At 42.4% G+C, this 19,785-nt stretch overlaps 1 protein-coding gene across 1 annotated transcript in view; it reads left to right on the forward strand.

Annotated features, from left to right (window-relative positions):
• Nucleotides 1-19,785, forward strand: part of ltbp1 (latent transforming growth factor beta binding protein 1) — a 229,538-nt gene that overhangs the window by 53,909 nt on the left and 155,844 nt on the right. Inside the window, exon 4 of the mRNA XM_039783518.1 lies at nucleotides 8,128-8,273. Within this exon, the coding sequence (XP_039639452.1) occupies nucleotides 8,128-8,273 (146 nt within the window). The remainder of the gene's footprint in view (nucleotides 1-8,127; nucleotides 8,274-19,785) is intronic.

A 19,785-nucleotide genomic window follows, 5' to 3' on the forward strand; every position in this document is an offset into this window, starting at 1 on the left:
TACAATATGATTGCTGCAGTAGAAAAGAACAGCAATGGTTAGTCGTGGGACGTACTGAAATATTGTTTTGTTCATCACTCGCTGTACTCCCTTTGCTTTGCTGTTTGCATCTTATTTTACATTAAAAACCAATAGGGCGCAATCGCAAAAGGGGTGCTATCTGTATATGTAGATGTGAACAGCTTATGACTTGGCCTGAAAAAAAGTTCTGTCAAGATTTTTTTCTTCACTTTAATCCCTGCATACATCCACGCGTTCCCTGGATCCAACTGAATCACGTGATATAGGCCACGCCCATTTCCGCCTAGACTTTTATGCGTGAAAAATCGTGATTTATCAAAAACCTACCTTTTCGATCTCCTCCTAGACCGTGCGACTGATTGGCATGAAATTTGGCAGGTAACAACTCCAGATGGGCGTGATATAATTAAAATAATTTTTATAGGATAAAAATTGTGCATATTACGCACAAATTAATTTGTGTAGCTAACTATGAAAACACCAACTTTGCCATATCTTAGCCAAAATAAATGCTATCAACGCCAAACTTTAGATTCTTGTTTGCCATGACCCTCTGGAGGTCCCCCACGCGTTTTATGAAAATTGGTCACTAGGGGGCGCCACAAGTACAAAAGGTTTATATCTCATGAACGGCTCATCCAACTTTTACAAACCTTGATGGGTACCATCTAGGGCCACTCCTGAGGCCAACCCTCGAGTGGGGTACTGAGGGGTCAAAGTGGGCATGGCTTATGGGACCCAAGTCTAGATTCACCACTTACACTAATGTGAACAACTTTAAATTTACAGGGTAGATGGACAATTACACATGTGGACCACTAGGTGGCGCTATAATGTTTTTTTGCCTTTACTCCCACATTATACATCGCACGTTAAAAAACCTTACATCCATGTGTTCCTTGAATCAAGCTGAATCACATGATATAGGCCACGCCCATTTCGGCTGAAAACTGAAACTAACTTTTTCGAACTTGTCCTAGGCCGTGTGCCTGATCTGCACGAAACCTGGTACATAGCATATCCACATGGCCCTGACCAAAAGTTAAGAATTTTGCTACGTTAAAGTATGCACATTTGACGACCAAATACATTTTCCTAGCTAGCTACGACACACATATCATATCATAACTCAGCCAAATTAAATGTTATCCGCAAAGAACTTAGGAAATTTGTTCAACATCCACTCTAAGATGTTCTGTACCAAATTTGGCGAAGATCGGCCATAAGGGGGCGCTATAATCAATATTTATTTGTTTTGGCCAATAACTCAATGCATTTAAATGGGAAATTTGCAATTGCAATATCTCTGCCACAGTAAATGCTATCAACACGAAACTTGTGATGCTTGTTCGGCATGGCGCTCTGAGGCTTTGCACCAAATTTGGTAAGGATCGGCCATTAGGGGGCGCTATAGTCAACGTAGACCAGTTTGGGCCATTTAACCCCTTCTGAGGTCGAGCATGTTGTATACAACGCCAAAGGCACTTCTGATTCATAACTTTATAATTATAAATAGTAGAAACTTAGGGTCTTTTGGAGCTAAAAGCTAACAGTTGCCCCATTCTGCTGATGTTTTTGTTGTCTTCCTAGCCCTTACAGAAGGTTTTGCATCCAGCCTAGAAGTCCAGAGTTTTTCGGGTCTTTGTGCAATTAATCCATACTGTTACATCCAAGATTGATACACTGTGTGTAAGAAATGTTAATAGTTTGTCCTTTATGAGTTATAACTTATAATGTTCAATAGGTTTATTTTTGCACTGGATGACTCCAAATATATAGAACTGTAGATGTGATGCTCGTTCGGCATGCCGCTCTGAGGCTCAGTACCAAATTTGGTGAAGATCGGCCATTAGGGGGCGCTGTATCTAACGTAGACCAGTCTTGGCCCATCTACTCAATCAATATTAATGGATATTTGCAACAGCAGAGTACTGCAGACCTAGCCTGGCTCCACCCTCCTACGTACTTCCGCTCAATTTTCATTTCGCTTCAGTACTCCGTCTGGGTTTGCGGTATAGTCTTTCTCGACTGAAGTTTTTGGCGGTCCAATCAGCGAACAGAGGGAGTGGCTGAGAATGATGACGTTGAGGCCGTGTGCTAGAGTTGGGCGGAGAAAGATGCGGGCGAAGCCATTTGGTCCGTTGTGGCAACGCTGCTGAATATCCAGAAGTTAAAGCCCGAGGAAGAACAATCTTTGCTGAGTTGTGTTGGTGGCCATGATGTTGTGGCCCTCCTCCACACGGGCTTCGGGGAAAGGTTTGATTTTCCAGCTCGGTCTGTTAGTGGTGAAGGAGTTGGCTAAGTCTAACGCTAGGTGCTATTGCTAATAGCATTGCATGATAGCCTTGACAGTCTCCCCTCTTGCTGCACATGCGCATGACATACATCACGACCAAACGTTAGCGATTGGTTATGGCAGATCCAGAGTAGCTCTGGGCAGATCCAATAGTTTTAAACTTCAACAGAGTACCTGCCTTCAAGGAAGTTAACGCTTGTCAATAGAGAGAGGCCAGACTTTCTGTACAAATGAAATGTACCAGAGTCTGGTAGGACCAGGCTACCGCAGACCTTGTGGATCACACCTCTCGATATTCACCAATGTTTGCCTCCCCACGTAACGCTTTGGGTCCCGCTTTGGCGCACTCCCCAGGTCATCGGGGGCGAGTGGTGCACTTCACCGGGATATCAGGGGCGACTGGCATCGGAGGCTTGGGCCCCTTCATAACTGCTTGCATATTTGTATTTCCTATGTAGTTTTTGCAAACAATAGACATAGCTGTGCTTTGAGCTTGATTCTAACATCAGGATGCTAATATGCCCATAATGACAATGTTAAACCATAGGTTAATAGTGAGGTACCCGTATGCACATTGAAACAGGACTTAGGCTACTTGCTGTAATAATATGTGCGATTTTAATGTATTGATGGGGGACAACATCCTCAGTCCTCTTTCTGCACAAATACATTTGGAAATGTATCTCTATTAATATGAGGCTTCAGTAGTCTGAGTAAGACAAATCAAGTTAGTATATCTTCCAGTGTGAAAATTGCCTCTTTGTGTATCTCTGGACATTGTTTGTTGTTGAGCTGCTGTGGAAGGATAGTAACACAAAGAAAGAATGTCTTACTAAAAACACTATAACTTTAGAAGATATCCACTTTATTTGACTAACTCTGACTGCTGAAGCCCCATATTAGCTTCAGATATACTTTGCGACACATTTTAGCATTGACTGTGGTTTTTGTTACCTATCAGCTGCACAGTTTTAGTCTGCCATATAATCTTCTCTTCACCTCCCAAAACTTAGGCAAGATACTTGGAAAGTGTATAGAGCTAAGCTACCAGTTATTCTAAGTCAAATTAAGCTTTCCTACACTGAAGCTAACATTAGTCCCCAAAGACAATTTGACAAGCTAAGCTTTGGCAACATGGAAAAAGTAGTTTACTAAATTGAAGCTTTTTGTTTTATACATCCATGTACAGGACATACACGTCCGTGTTTGGCGGCGTCTCTGATCTTCAGCAGTTTTATTTCAGAACACAGCAGAAAGCTCTGCTGTGCTAGAGCTTTAGAAATGCTAAAGTAACTTGTGTGGACGCTACCGCGCAACTTGATCAAAAAAAGCTAAGCTTCTGAAAATTTGATTCAGAAAACACATGGATTGAAGGCAATCCATCCAATAGTTGTTGAGACAGTTCACTTAAACAAAACATGTCAAGTGTATTGTGCTTTAGATGTCAGGGGATCACTACAGTTGCTAGAATTCATTTTATCGCAATTCATCCAATATTTGTTGACATATTTAAGTCTGAACCAAAGTGGTTGACCGACGGACCTACAGACATTGCCATCCCTAGAGCCACGTTGCCAGATCCAAAATGTGGTCGACCTTAACAGACTCAAATAGAAAGAGAAGTCAATAGAAGCAAGTCTGATGGATCCACTAGGGTATAAGACCCACATACCTGAGAGTTGTGGCAACAGAACAGGATTCTATCCAGACCCAGTAAGACTATATATAGTGTTGACCTGGCCTGGTTCGTGATGGGACTGTGAAGACCTCTACTTTGAAGATGATTTTCTTGTACAGGGACAGGTTCCACATGTTTGCTTGATGGATGGATGGATGCATGTGGACAAGATGTAGCGATAATTATTCCCATTTTGATACATTGTTAACAACACAGAATCCTGTCAGTAGCCTTCCCTTTTATCTGTTGGTGAGGAATTGATCTGTAACTAAGTTGAGATAAGCTGCTTATCTCCACTAATGTCAGACTGCATGATCGCAATTCAGAGCACATGCCACATTTGGCTGAGTGATATTCTGGCATTCAGTCTGTAGCAAACAGGGCTATATAACTCTATAAAGTTTATTTGACCTAATTGAGAAAATACAGGATGTAAACAGTATACCTCCAAGCAGACTGCAGGCATTCACCATTACTTTTTATATTAGGCAATGTAGAGGATGCCTGGTACTTCCTCAGTAACAGTTGACCAAACACAGATGAGCACACAAATACATACAGTACAGGCCAAAAGTTTGGACACCTTCTCATTCAATGGGTTTCCTTTATTTTCATGACTATTTACATTGTAGATTCTCACTGAAGGCATCAAAACTATGAATGAACACATGGAATTATGTACTTAACAAAAAAGTGTGAAATAACTGAAAACATGTCTTATATTCTAGTTTCTTCAAAGTAGCCACCCTTTGCTCTGATTACTGCTTTGCACACTCTTGGCATTCTCTTGATGAGCTTCAAGAGGTAGTCACCTGAAATGGTTTTCCAACAGTCCTGAAGGAGTTCCCAGAGATGCTTAGCACTTGTTGGCCCTTTTGCCTTCACTCTGCGGTCCAGCTCACCCCACTGTGGAGGCCAGGTAATCTGGCGCAGCACTCCATCACTCTCCTTCTTGGTCAAATAGCCCTTACACAGTCTGGAGGTGTGTTTGGGGTCATTGTCCTGTTGAAAAATAAATGATGGTCCAATTAAACGCAAGCCGGATGGGATGGCATGTCGCTGCAGGATGCTGTGGTAGCCATGCTGGTTGCAGTATGCCTTCAATTTTGAATAAATCCCCAACAGTGTCTTCAGCAAAGCATCCCCACACCATCACACCTCCTCCTCCATGCTTCACGGTGGGAACCAGGCATGTAGAATCCATCCGTTCACCTTTTCTGCGTCGCACAAAGACACAGTGGTTGGAACCAAAGATCTCAAATTTGGACTCATCAGACCAAAGCAAAGATTTCCACTGGTCTAATGTCCATTCCTTGTGTTTCTTGGCCCAAACAAATATCTTCTGCTTGTTGCCTCTCCTTAGCAGTGGTTTCCTAGCAGCTACTTGACCATGAAGGCCTGATTTGCACAGTCTCCTCTTAACAGTTGTTCTAGAGATGTGTCTGCTGCTAGAACTCTGTGTGGCATTCATCTGGTCTCTAATCTGAGCTAATGTTAACTTGCGATTTCTGAGGCTGGTGACTCGGATGAACTTATCCTCAGCAGCAGAGGTGACTCTTGGTATTCCTTTCCTACTTTGAGGAATCTAAAATATAAGACATGTTTTCAGTTATTTCACACTTTTTTGTTAAGTACATAATTCCATATGTGTTCATTCATAGTTTTGATGCCTTCAGTGAGAATCTACAATGTGAACAGTCATGAAAATAAAGGAAACGCATTGAATGAGAAGGTGTGTCCAAACTTTTGGCCTGTACTGTATATTCATGCTGACTTTTATGTTTAACACAAGCCAATGCCAGAATCTAATGGCTCAAATAGACTTACAATTTTTGCTATGCACACATAAGTAATACACAAACAGTCCCATCTGGAAATATGTCAAGCTTTAACTGTTAACAGCCATCTCTGACTGTGTTGGTTCTGTTCTGATTGCCTTCACCCAACGACCCTGGAGAAGGGTGATACATAATAAGTCACACAAATGGAAATACAGTGCACACTTTCTCAATTCATTGAGTTGCACACACACACAGACTCACAAGTAAAAACAATACCAGCGTCGCTGTCGCGGCTGCTAACAATCAGCTTCATGATCAAAGAAAGTTTTTGTATTAAGTCTACACTGCAGTCCATACTCGCAGTAAAGTAATAGTAGTAAACATTTGATTTTGCAACATGTAATTAAACTAGCATCTACGCTAAGGTTTTTGTTGGAGTTTGTGTTATTCTAAGATTTTCATTTTTACTGTTAATGTTTATCGGTTGCAACTATTGGTTATCGGCCTCCTTGATTACTAATAACCTGTTTCGGCCATGCAAAATATATATCGGTCGATCCCTATTGAAGACTTAGGGCCTACCCATGCTTACTTAGGACTTGATGTGGAGGTTGTCTGAAAATTCTCTGTGTGTATGGCACAATATTTATTGGTCAGTACTGGCAAGTTGATAAAGGTCTGCCCTGTATGTTTCTGAAATGTCTCTGTCTGTGGTTTTCAAAAAACACCAGGCTGATAAGAAGGGCGGTAAAAGGAAGTGGAGGTTGATGTCGCTGTTCTTAAAAAACTAGAACAATTTCAGAACACATGAGGAAGTGCTGTTATTAGAGTATTGCTCCAAAGGACAGCACAATGATTTCAGATCCTAAATATATGTATTTTGTGAAAAAGCTTAGATTTAGCATGAGCAGACTATGCAGACAGATGCTGCTGTGCTGCTCCCTATGGGTTGGCTGCAGCACAGTCACTGATGTGAAATTGAAAAACACCTACTCTAATACTAAGTTTTTGGGAGGCTGCCCCTTTGGGTAATTTAGTCATAGAGCTCTGAGTTTGTGTTATTATTATTAGGGCTGTCAAAACTAAAGTGATAATAACCAGTTAATAGAAATTCCTTCTAACGCCACTAATTGTTTTGACGCGCAATAAACAGTTTGTGAAATCAGGAAGCGATGCAGCAGTATTGTTGTGGATGGTTAGCAGAAACAAAGCTCCTTGAGTAGAAATGGATAAAGAAAAGGGTCTTTTGAATGGTACCAGACTAAAGTTATCTGCATGTACTGTTGATGTGAACCGAGTTACCACCAGAGTACGTCTAGTCTCAAATGCCACTTGCTGGCCAAGCATACGGCTGATGCAGACAGTATTGTGCCTGAACGCGTTCATTAAATGATAGTTCATGAACTCATTCATATTTTGGGCGAACGTGAACTGAACGTACTGTATTACTGCCTGATGAACGTTACTGTGAACCCGTTCATTCTGGTGTCTGTGAACGGCACGCTCTCTCAGTTTAACTTCGTCTAATAGGGTGCCAGATTTCTATAGAGCCTTCCAGGCCAAAACCCGGCTAAAACACACCGTAAACAGGCCTTCATATGTAGCGGAAAAAACACCCAATCTGGCAACACCAGCCACCAGTGTCTCACCGCCGCATGGGTCATCAAAACAACAAGCAGCGTGGAGGCTTCTTATGATCATTTAAACCAGTTTTATGACGAGGTCGGTGAGGATGGAAACATCTTACATTTCTGTGCAAACTTTGCCCGCCGGCTTTCAAAAAGAAAATCTGCACTTCAGTCCCATCCACAGCAGACCTGAAACGGCACGTTGAACTGATTGGATATGAAGATGAAATCGGACACAGTTTCAGTGTTAAAACTGATAAAATAATTGCTGTCTGTGGTTCTATATGGAAAAAAAGAACTATGAACTAGTTCATTTTGGAACTGTGAACTTAGTTCAAAATTTTGAAGTATGAACTATGAACTGAACTAGTTCATTTTAAAATTTGTGAATTGAACTTTGAACTAGTTCATGTAGAAAGTGAACTTTCCCCAACACTGGATGCAGAGACCCCCCTTGCCAGAGGTACGCCAAGCTGGATAATATATCATGTTCTCATATGTGGCCATCTGTTGTTGCTTGATGGGCTTGAGTTTGCCACATTCAGCTTTCAGCATATTTTTGGAGCATACAGTACCTTTGGGATTAATCACGAGTTAACTATGGACAATCATGTAATTAATGGTGCTTAACTATTTTAATCAATTGACAGCCCTAGTTCCCATTTAAATAAAAAAAATGTTTAATACATATTCTATTTTGACTTTCTCTCCCTCTCCCTCCAGGATCCGGCCCATGCACCCAAGTCAGAGCCAGCAGTATGTTATGAAGCCCAAATACTACCACACACACACCACGCACACACAGACGCATGTCCAGTCCCAACCTGAGAGGCCCATCCCCCTAACAGTGGCACACAACCCCATCCATGGTGAGTAAGTCAGCCTGCAGATCATCTTTTACCTTGTGGGTGCTGTATAAAACGATGCTTTGGAATAGGGTTTTGAATGCATTGGCCTAATGTCTCTGTGGTCTAAAAATCAACCTTCTGAGACCTGATACTGAGAGGTCCATCACATTACCAGGCTTTCACTTTGGTTAATACTAACACAGACATGAAAGGGAGTCTTCCTGATTGGACTTTCCATAAGCTTCATATTTGGAAAAAAGTTTCAGAAAGCCTCTTGTCTCTCCAGACGGTTAAGTCTTAAGTGTTAAGTCTGAGAAATTACCAGCCCCAAATGATGCTGTCTCAAGTACTACATTTTAATAATAATAACTTACATTTCACAAAACTCAAAGACACTTTACAGAATTAACTTTACACACAACACACATTTTCAAAGACTACAAGTTTGAATGAATGAATCAAATCTAGGGAGAAAGAAGTTAGAAAGTGAGTCTACCAGACCTCTGTAGGCCGCGCCTCATCTCTGTGTGAGGCTACATTAGCAGCTGCTATCATAACACACCTGAATCTTAGACCAGACTGTTGGTGGTCGAGTTGCATTGTGGGAAATGTAGATGCCAGTTTTGACAAGGAAGAAGAATGTGTGGAATAAAAAATGATATCTCTGGTTCTGCTGCATCGATTTGGTCCATTGTGAGTCTGACAGTGCTATGTGAGTGCATTGATAACTAATATTATTCTGTTTGGTAATATTTACTAAATATAACCACATAATCAACAAACATGAAAGAATAACATCAGAAAATGTGGATGGAATTTCAAAATGTAAGCTTTGTTTCTGGTGAGAAAACCTGTGAGTTCTAAAAGAAACTTATTTATCCCAGGAAGCAATCATTTTAAAACCACAGGGGAAAACTTCAACCTTAATACTGTATACACATACACACATGCCACACACAAAACACATGACATCTGATCTAACACTGAGGATATGGAGAGAATATGGAGCTAGCAACTGGGCAGTTACAGGATTTGTTCAAATTGCAGCTCCAGCGGTAATGGCATAAAGACTTAAACATTGCCTGCTGCTTGGGGCTGTCGAAAATGAGTTATTAGTCTGATTTTCTAAGGGGCAATTTCAGACAAAGGCAGAGTGTGAGAGTTAGCATAGAATAGATAGAATAAAATAACTGTCATCTGGGGGAGAACCCCCCCAATTTGCTGAAACAACAAGGGCCTGGATGGATAAGAAAAGAGGAAGGCTGTGGAGAGGGGAGCCTCTGAATACCTGTTATCTGCTCACATTAAATTCTCTGTGCTACAGCCTTCCCACAGAAGACACATTATCTTCAGTTTACAGTTTAAAGGGGAGCCCAGTGCTACATGGCTGCTGACACACAAAGGCATGGACCACTGCCAGAGACTTTTAGTTTGTTACTTGCCTCAATTCAATGGATTTATAGACACCATATTCCCCCACACCTTCAACTATGCAAGGCTTATGTTCCTATGGTGGGTGCCATTGGCTTGTGGTATTTACATTTTTATGAGACACATTTTATTTTTGAGCTGCACAAACCATTTAGAGAAAATCGTTTTTGGACCAACTCTGGCTGGCAGTCAAACTCTTATAGATCTGACAGTTCAACAACAGCTATAATTCACCAGCTCGTGGTTGGTTATTGTGGCTTGTCATAAATTCAAGGCCGAACTCCAATGTCGGACTCGCCAGTATGCATCTATGAATAAGTCAATATTTTTCAAAGAATCTGTAGACTGCAGTGTAAGCGGTTGTGCCCCTGGCCACAGCCAGACAGACCGACTTGGGGATATTAAAGGGGAGGTCAGCAGACAGATCAGTGTTGATGCTTGCTTCTGCAGTGCTGTAGACTCAAGCGGACGTAGACATGGCCACAGTGACCCAGACCCAGTTTCAAAATAACCTCCTCAGCACAGTTTAATTCCAGCTAGCAGTTTATAAATGCCAGAGAAATGGCCAGACATCAAAGGTAGGGAAATGGGACGCAAACACATATGGATAGGTAAGCTTCAAAGTAAACTTAGGTTATCTGTAGTAAAATATACAGTATATGAGAATAGAGTTCAGTAGCATTGTATTGAGTCTGAATCTAGTGTAACACCTGCTTATTGAATCCAAAACCTTTCAAATCCCTTATTGAATCCATTTAGGTTCAGTTTCAACGTTAGAAAGTGACAAGCCTACTAATATGTAAGCTACATGAATCACTAATATTATAATGAAGTCTAAGAGATTCCAGCTGCTAAAATTGATGAAGGACGATGAGGCAGATCATTTCACTAGAGAAGATATGCTAAAAGACAGTGTCATGATTGCCACGTGGTGTCACAGAGGGGTGGCTCTTTATCCAAACAGACACCGGTGTTCAGAACATTTGTAGCCAATTTTTGGCCTTCTGGCAAGTTGCATATGGCATAAACTAGTGCGAAAGAAAGAAATAAGATCTTGCTATTTTTCAAGTTTAGGGAGGATTCACAATTTTAATCTTTTTTTGCCTTCAAAATGCAGAGATACTAAAACATGATTAAGACATCATATGTATAAGGTCTTCATCTGCAAGATAGTTAAGCAAGAGTAATACAAGAGTCACAGCTGCACCTGCAAGTCTGTCTTTACATATACATATTCCAGAAATAAAGGTTGCTGCTTCCATTAAGTATAGCAAGTCTGTCATCCTGATATCTGCAGACAGCTGGGTGGCTAAAGTGACTGAACAACGTAAAGTTTGCACACTGTTCACCTTTCAAGATAATATCAGCAAACACAAACTGAGAGCGCAAATCATCGTGCAGAGTCATTTTTCAGTCTGTTGCTTTCCTTATTGCGTTAACCCCCCCCAGCCTTAGACAGAAGGCTGTACAGCCTCAAAGCCAGAACAACAATGTTAAAGTGCAACTTCTTCCCAGAGGCTGGAGTCACAGCAACTTACGGGACTGTCGAGACTGAAGACTCCTCATGTAGCCAGCTATCATCTACATTTCTCATGTACTGACTAAACTAAACTAAACTCCCCCAAGGAATACATTCCTTCAATGGCTTTTTTCTGTTTGCTTTTGCACTTGAATGCTGAAGTGGCCGGCCCCTCCACCTCACTTCCCGCTGCTGGAAAACTACAGCTAGATAGCTAGCTTGTCTGTCTCCGGAGCTGGCTAGTTAGCTAGCTAGCTGCTGGCCACTCTCCCGGGCAAGTAGTCTCCTAACGGCGGGAAGTGAGGCGGAGGGACCGCTGGCCAGCAGGCCGCTGTTTGACTCATTTTCTGTGACCAGTGTCGCATTAAATATGGTGGAATTAGCAGGTTATCTAGCTAAGTAGTGGATGGCTTTCTGGTAAGCTAACACAAGCTTGCTGATTTTGCATGATTTCATGCTGGCGCTACCAGACCAACAAGGATGAAGAAGAAGACGCCACAAAGACGCCAATGAAACTGGAGAGAAAACAAGATTCGGTAACTTCTGCGGCAAGAGACAGAGTTGTTTATGACTAATCTGTAATCTGCTGAGTCATGTCCTGCACGCTAGAGAGAAAGAGAGAGAGAGAGAGAGAGAGAGAGAGAGAGAGAGAGAGAGAGAGAGAGAGAGAGAGAGAGAGAGTTATGGTTACCGGACGGTTTGGCAACAAAATGACAAGCTCTTGAGATACTTTCTACATTCACTGTGCTTTCACAGTGAAATGTTCAATTTACAATTTCAACTCCTGACACGAAGAACTTAAAACTGAGAGGATATTTTTGAGACCAAGACCGATAAAATCTGTTCATTATTTCCTCAAATATGAACACAAAGAAGACAACTGACAGCACCAACGGAGCGCTAACGTTTGCTAGCTTGTAACGGTAACGTTAACATTATGACCGAAAACAAACAAGAAGACACAAAGCACCGGACACTAATCAACGTTACAAGATCAACCGGCACCATCAACCAGTAACGTTAACTACAGGGGGAAAAAAAACCTACCGTCGGTCCGAGTGAATGGATGCCGCGATGGAGGACGGCTCCGCTATCGGCCATCTAACGTTGCCGGTAAAAGATTCAGATCTGCCACTTTTGCCACCGGACACTGACGGATACAAGATCCAGTATCCTGACCATGTGACTTCCCTAAAAGACAGGAAGTCCTTCAAAACAAAAGCCCTCCAGGACTCACCTGAGAGGATCATTGCAGATTTTACCATGAAGGGAAACTGTAGGGTCAAAAGCAACCTGCTTTTCTTCACCCATCATCCTCCTGCCTGGCATGCAGCCTTTTGTGAAATATTCACCCATGTTAAGAAGAATGGAATCAGCAAAGGACACCTCTCCCACCCTGATCATCAACATCTATCACAATATTTCTTTTTTTACAAACACTTCCAGTCAATGAAACGTGTAGCAAAAAAGAAGAAGAAAAGAAATAGACAACAGCCAGAGACCCCAGAGAGACCAGCCGTCCCCAGCAGCAGTCATGTGACCTCCTCTCCTCACTGCAGTCCCAAACTCTCCACCAGTGTGAAGATCCTGGAGAGGGAGTTTGTGGACTTCAAAGAAAAGACCTTGACCTGCCTTCACAACAACAGTGAGAAACAACATCCAGCAGTGAGTGAGCCAAGCAGTATGGTCCTACAACAGAAGGCTGAAATCCACGAGCTGTACCAGGCCATGAAGGAGCTGGAGGAAGACCACCAGGCCCTGAGGTTAGCCCTGCGCAGAGTGATGGAGGATCTCAGTCAACACTCCACCACCCAGAGCAACCAGCTGCAGACTCTACAGGCTCTACAGGCTGAGGTCCACGCCCTGAGAGAAGAGCTGAGAGATCATCGCCCCCCCTCCCCTCCCATCAACCATACACCCACTGCTTCCCTGCCCCCGGACCCTCCTATCCTATCGGAACCCACTACACCCCACCCAACCCCCACCACTTACTCTCCCCCAAAACCCCCTCAAACACACATACTGACTACAGACAGTAGGGACCAACGACCTGACTGCAAGGATCAGCGACTTACCAACAGCACTGTGGCAGGTGGCAAGGAAAGAGAGAGAGAAATACCCCAGAGCAAGAGTAACTATATCATCTTTACTTCCAAGGACTGACACACCCCAACACACAATTAACACAATCAACGCTGAGATTAGAAAGAAATGCACACAACTGCAGAACGTCCATGTAGCCCTCCACAGAGACATACTTCAGCAGCACCTATGTGACCACATCCACCTCAGTGAGAGAGCTGTGGGGCTATTTGCAAAGAGCCTCAAAGACACAGCCCTAGGCTGAGGCACATCCACACCCACCCCTGATCGCAGAAGAAACTCCACTCAATCAGGAAACTCTCTTCACCCACACAGACGTCACCCTACCCAGCAGATGTACCCTCAGCACCCCCCTACACAAAACAACCACAACAACAGTACAACCAAACAAACCAAGAAATCTACCTGTCACAACCCACTATCCAAAGAGAGAATGCTACCTACCAGCCACAGCCCCCCCCTCCCAGAGAGACTTATCTACCTAACAAAGTCACAGCCCACCATCCACCGAGGGAGCTACCTACCTACATGCCTCAGCCCCCCAGCCAGAGAAAGAGCTAGGCCATAGCTGCCAGAGCACCAATACCACCATCTGCCCACTGGAATCCAAAGCAGATAAGAGACCTAGTCACCTTGCTGTGTTCAAAACTGTTAAATTAACATGGTCCTTCAACATTATTAGACACCAAAGATACCTATACATGGATACAAAAACATATATATAATAGGTAGGCTACATAGCAATTATAGTACTTTAATATCGTTGGAGTTGGATTTTTAACGGTATATTTCTATGTGAAACACAGATCCTGTATCTAGGCAAATGTCATTCTCAATTAGTAGTATCCAGGGTTTGTACTCCACAACTTTTGGGGATAAAACTACAGATCCTGAATTTGTAAAAAGTGTAAATAATTTAGATATCATCATTCTACATGAAACATGGAACCATTCATATTTACTATCTAATTGTCCTAATAATTACATTGAATTTTCTGTACCTTCTGTAAAAAAATTAAAAAATTAAATTAAAGCTGCGAGCAGCGATGGACGGGCCCTCGCACCTCTGCGCACATCGGGGTTACCGGCGGACACCGCTCCTTGCGACCATGCATTTGCTCGGGACTCAGACGCTGCAAATCATCACCAATGAAAAGGGAACTCCCTGCCGAGTTCAACGATACCTCACACAAGACTCTACGTCATACGGTTCATCAGCTGTGAAAGGGGGCGTGGCTAAAGCATAGGGGGCGGGCCAAACCATTACCAATGAATAAGGAAGTCTGCTGAGTTCAATGATATCTCACACAAGGGTCTACATCAAACGGGTCATTAGTTATAAAGGGGGGGCGTAAGCATAAGCAGGGGCAGGCCAAACCAACACCAATTAAAAAGGAACTCTCTGCTGAGTTCATTGATACCTCACACAAAGGTCATCCTTAAATGGTTCAAATGTTATGAAAGGGGGCGTGGCTTAAGCTTAGGGGGCGGGTCAAACCATCACCGATGAAGAAGGAAGTCTGTGCTGAGTTCAATGACACCTCACACAAGGGTATACCTTAAACGGCTCAAATGTTATGAAAGGGGGCGTGGCCTGAGTAAGTGGGCGTGGTCATATTATAGGGGGCAGCTCAGTATCACATGTAGACCACACATTCTGAGTTTCATGCAAATCGGATGATGTTTGTCATATAAGGCGCATTTCATGTTGCCAGCAGGGGGCGCTATGACCAAAATTCAATTTTGGCGCGCGCCGTCGCGGCCCCCCGCGCCTTGTCAATTGTGAGAAATTTAGGTGAGATACGACAATGTACACTCAAGTTACAACAACTTCTTTGTTCATCGCCAAACACTAAAAATGGCCGCCACGCCACGCCCACACCGTCTGACGAAAAGTTTTTCTTTTAATAACTTTTCATCGTTAAGGTGTTGAGATGATACAGACCAAGTTTGAAGTCCATCGGATGAAATCTCTAGGAGGAGTTTGTTAAAGTATAGCACCTTGACTTTTAGGCCTACTTCCTGTTGCCACTAGGGGGCGCTATGACTTTAAGTAAATATCGGCCTTTATTTGTCCTCAGGGTTGGACTCTTATGAATCCTGAAAAGTTTCGAGCCAGTTGGACAACGTACACTCGAGTTACACCCACTTACTGTTTCGGCGGCGAAATGCACAAAATGGCCGCCCCGCCACGGCCACGCCCTATGACGAAAAGTTTTTCTTTTAACAACTTTTCATCTTTAACATCTTAAGATGGCACAGACCGAGTTTGAAGTTGATCGGATGAAATCTCTAGGAGGAGTTCGTTAAAGTACGACATGTGGAAATGGCCAAAATCGCACTAATTTCGAACTTTGAGATCAAAATGGCGGACTTCCTGTTGGGTTTAGGGTATGGCTCTAATGAAGTTTTTTGTACATCTTGACATGATACATATGTGTACCAAGTTTTGTGAGTCTACGTTAAACGTCAATGTGCATAACTATTCACCCCCTAAAGTCAATACTTTGTAGAGCCACCTTTTGCGGCAATCACAGCTCCAAGTCACTTTGGATAAGTCTCTATGAGCTTGCCACATCTTACCACTGGGATTTTTGCCCATTCCTCCTTGCAAAACTGCTCCAGCTCCTTCAAGTTGGATGGTTTGCGCTTGTGAACAGCAATCTTTAAGTCTGACCACAGATTTTCTATTGGATTGAGGTCTGGGCTTTGACTAAGCCATTCCAACACATTTACATGTTTCCCCTTAAACCACTCAAGTGTTGCTTTAGCAGTGTGTTTGGGGTCATTGTCCTTCTGGAAGGTGAACCTCCGTCCTAGCCTCAAATCACGCACAAAGTGGTACAGGTTTTTCTCAAGAATATCCCTGTATTTGGCATCATCCAGCTTTCCCTCAACTCTGACCAGTTTCCCAGTCCCGGCTGCTGAAAAACATCCCCACAGCATGATGCTGCCACCACCATGTTTCACTGTGGGGATGGTGTTCTTTGGGTGATGTGATGTGTTGGGTTTGCTCCAGACATAGTGTTTTCTTTGATGGCCGAAAAGTTCAATTTTAGTCTCATCAGACCAGCGCACCTTCCTCCATACATTTTGGGAGTCTCCCACATGCCTTTTCGTAAACTCAAAACGTGCCATTTTGTTTTTTGCTGAAAGTAATGGCTTTTTTCTGGCCACTATGCCATAAAGCCCAACTTTATGGAGCGTATGGCTAATTGTCGTCCTATGTATAGATACTCCAGTCTCTGCTGCGGAACTCTGCAGCTCCTCCAGGGTTACCTTAGGTCTCTGTGCTGCCTCTCTGATTAATGCCCTCCTTGCCCAGTCCGTGAGTTTTGGTGGGCAGCTGTCTCTTGGCAGGTTTGCTGTTGTGCCATGTTCTTTCCATTTGGTTATGATAGGTGCTCCTGAGGATCATCAAAGATTTGGATATTTTTTTATAACCTAACCCTGACTTGTACTTCTCAACAACATTGTCCCTTACTTGTTTGGAGAGTTCCTTGGTCTTCATGGCAGTGTTTGGTTAGTGGGGCCTCTTGCTGAGGTGTTGCAGCCTCTGGGGCCTTTCAAAAAAGGTGTGTATATGTAATGACAGATCATGTGACACTTAGATTGCACACAGGTGGACATCATTTCACTAATTATGTGACTTCTGAAGGTAATTGGTTGCACCAGAGCTTTTTATGGGCTTCATAACAAAGGGGGTGAATACATACGTACATGCCAATTTTCAGTTTTTTATTTCTAAAAAATAGTTTTATGTATATATTTTTCTCATTTCACTTCACCAACTTAGACTATTGTGTTCTGATCCATCACATACAATTCAGATTCAAAAACATTGAACTAAAGGCTGTAATGTAACAAAATAGGTAAAAAGCCAAGGGGGGTGAATACTTTTGCAAGGCACTGTATGAAGACTGAAGAACCAAATATTTCCTAAAATTTGAAAAACATATACCAGGCTTCACTACCTAACTGAGGACAAAAAGCTTCGTTTTTTTATTAGGGGAAGATAAAAGCACGGTATGGCTAGCAGCTAAATATGTCTTCTCCTGCCACAATACAAGGACCAATAAATAGAAAATTGTATATATAATCATTTTTATTTTTCTATTATTTTGTTTATTTGTTTTCTTTTTTATATATAATTGTTTCAATGTACCCTTTGAGGGACATGCACAGAATTTAAGTATCTGTATTTATATCATAATTATCCTGTTTACTTGTATTATTATATCAGATGTATTTACTCCTTGTTGTTGTTTATATGTATGTTTGTTCTTATGCTTTGGCAACACAGATGTATTTTTTGTCATACCAATAAAGCACCATGAAAATTGAAATGAAGAGAGAGAGAGAGAGAGAGAGAGAGAGAGAGAGAGAGAGAGAGAGGTCTAATTAGGTTATGTAGGACATTATTTTATTAGTTTATTTTGTAATTTGTATAAATACACCTATACAAGTAGTTTTGTCCCCCATTGTATTGGCTTGCTCTCTTATGGACATAACACGCACAAATAGATATTCAAATATACTTGAACATACATCCATACATTTTTTAGAAAGAAACTTTGCACGTTATATTTGGCCAATTTTGACAGCCCTACTCTGAATTAGAAAGCTATGAAAAATGTCCCCCGTTCCGAGATGCCAAATGACATGTGTGCCAGTGCACCCAAGGCCCCCATGACCCTCCAATTGCACCCATTTGGTTAACCTAAACACCTTTTTAATCTCCGTTAAACAGAGCAATGTGAGCTGTCATTTCAATCACAAGTTAGCATTAAAGATCAACTGGTGAATTCCTGACAGTTTGGTTCTGTGGACACTGCAAAAAGTAGAGTTATACATCTGTGTGTGTGTTTGTGTGTGTGTGTGTGTGATGAGGTTGGAGCCCAACAGGATATCTGTCATGTACTTCACAACAACTGTCAATTTGGGCCCACTGATTGCAAATTTGCATATCTACAAATAGCAATTAAGGCCCTCTGAGTCTAAATTAATGGAAATACCACAGCTGTTTTTTACCCAGCATGCAGTCAGTGCCACACTTGCCGCTACTGTAAAAGTAGCAGACGAGTTTGCTCTTCTAAAACAGGAAGCTTGCAGCCTTTCTTTCAGCCCTGTCTCACGCGACAGACAGCCTGTCAGCAACTGGCTTTGGTGCCACATCTGGGAAAGTTATTCCCCATCTCCCCTCAACTATTCCTCAGGTCTCCCACACTGCCAAAACACCCTCAGACAAATGTTAATAGTCTTGGCCCTGACTGAAGGTTTGGGCAGAGAAGATTACATCGACCAAATAAGAGTGCCATGATGGTGTGCAATCACAGAATGGATTTCTGGCACAACTTCAGCTAGTGCTACGTTCTAGGACACCAGCAACACTTGTATAAAATACAACTTGTTCTCTGTACAAATGTTGCATTGACCTCTCATCATGGTGTTGAAAGAGCACTCCACTTATTTAGCATTACACTCCTATGGTATTGTAGGACTCGCGATGGACAATTGGAAAAAAAATTATGTAGCATGCCTCTTCCTTTTTTTAAACCTGGTGCCAACATTACCCTTAACTTGACTGCCGACAGATTGATTGGAGATTTGGGTGCATTGTGCTAGTAGGGGCTAATGTAGCCTTGAGCCACTAACCTTAAGCAGAGGTGAGGAGCAGGATAATTTCAATTTTATTTATAGTATCAAATCATAACAAGAGTTATCTCAAGACACTTTACAGATAGAGTAGGTCTAGACCACACTCCATAATTTACAAAGACCCAACAATTCCAGTAATTCTCCCAAGAGCAAGCATTTAGTGCGACAGTGGCGAGGAAAAACTCCCTTTTAGGAAGAAACCTTGGGTGGTGAGGAAAACTTCCTTTTAGGGAGAAACCCTAAGGGATACAGAGGTCCATCTGGAGGTCCAAACCTCCAGATTTTATTTACTTTTCAAACTTGTAGTCTTCAGCCCCTACCGACTCAAGTGAACTCATTTGAGGATATTTATCAGACTTGCACAGCTCCCTTTGGAGACACTGAATGCTTTAAGTAAGTGGTTTTTACATATAAATTACAGACCTGCCAACCTGTACGCATTTTGCGTAGTAGATACGCATTTTGACATAAAAATACGGTGATACGATTTGTCACTTTAAACTACGCAAAAATCAGGTGACTGCTTTGAGTTCACTCGTTGACGTGCAGTAGCCGTCTCAGTCTAACTCTTGATGATAGTAGCAAAGAATTTCTAATATAGGAAGAAGTTTCACTCCCTCGTTACTTCCAGCTTCTGAATTGGTTGCAGTTCCACAAGAGTTCCATATAGGGGGCGCTCACAGGCCAGAGCAGAATGAATGGGGCTCTATGGAGCTATAGGCCTACCCCTCAAAATCCACTTTTCTCAGGATATAATATTTTGTCTAGTAATTTGAATGTTGCATTCAAAAGGGGAGGCTAAGAAAATACACACTGCTGGGT

This window comes from Perca fluviatilis, chromosome 19 (genome assembly GCF_010015445.1).
Source record: "Perca fluviatilis chromosome 19, GENO_Pfluv_1.0, whole genome shotgun sequence".
In the NCBI taxonomy this organism is placed as follows: Eukaryota; Metazoa; Chordata; class Actinopteri; order Perciformes; family Percidae; genus Perca; species Perca fluviatilis.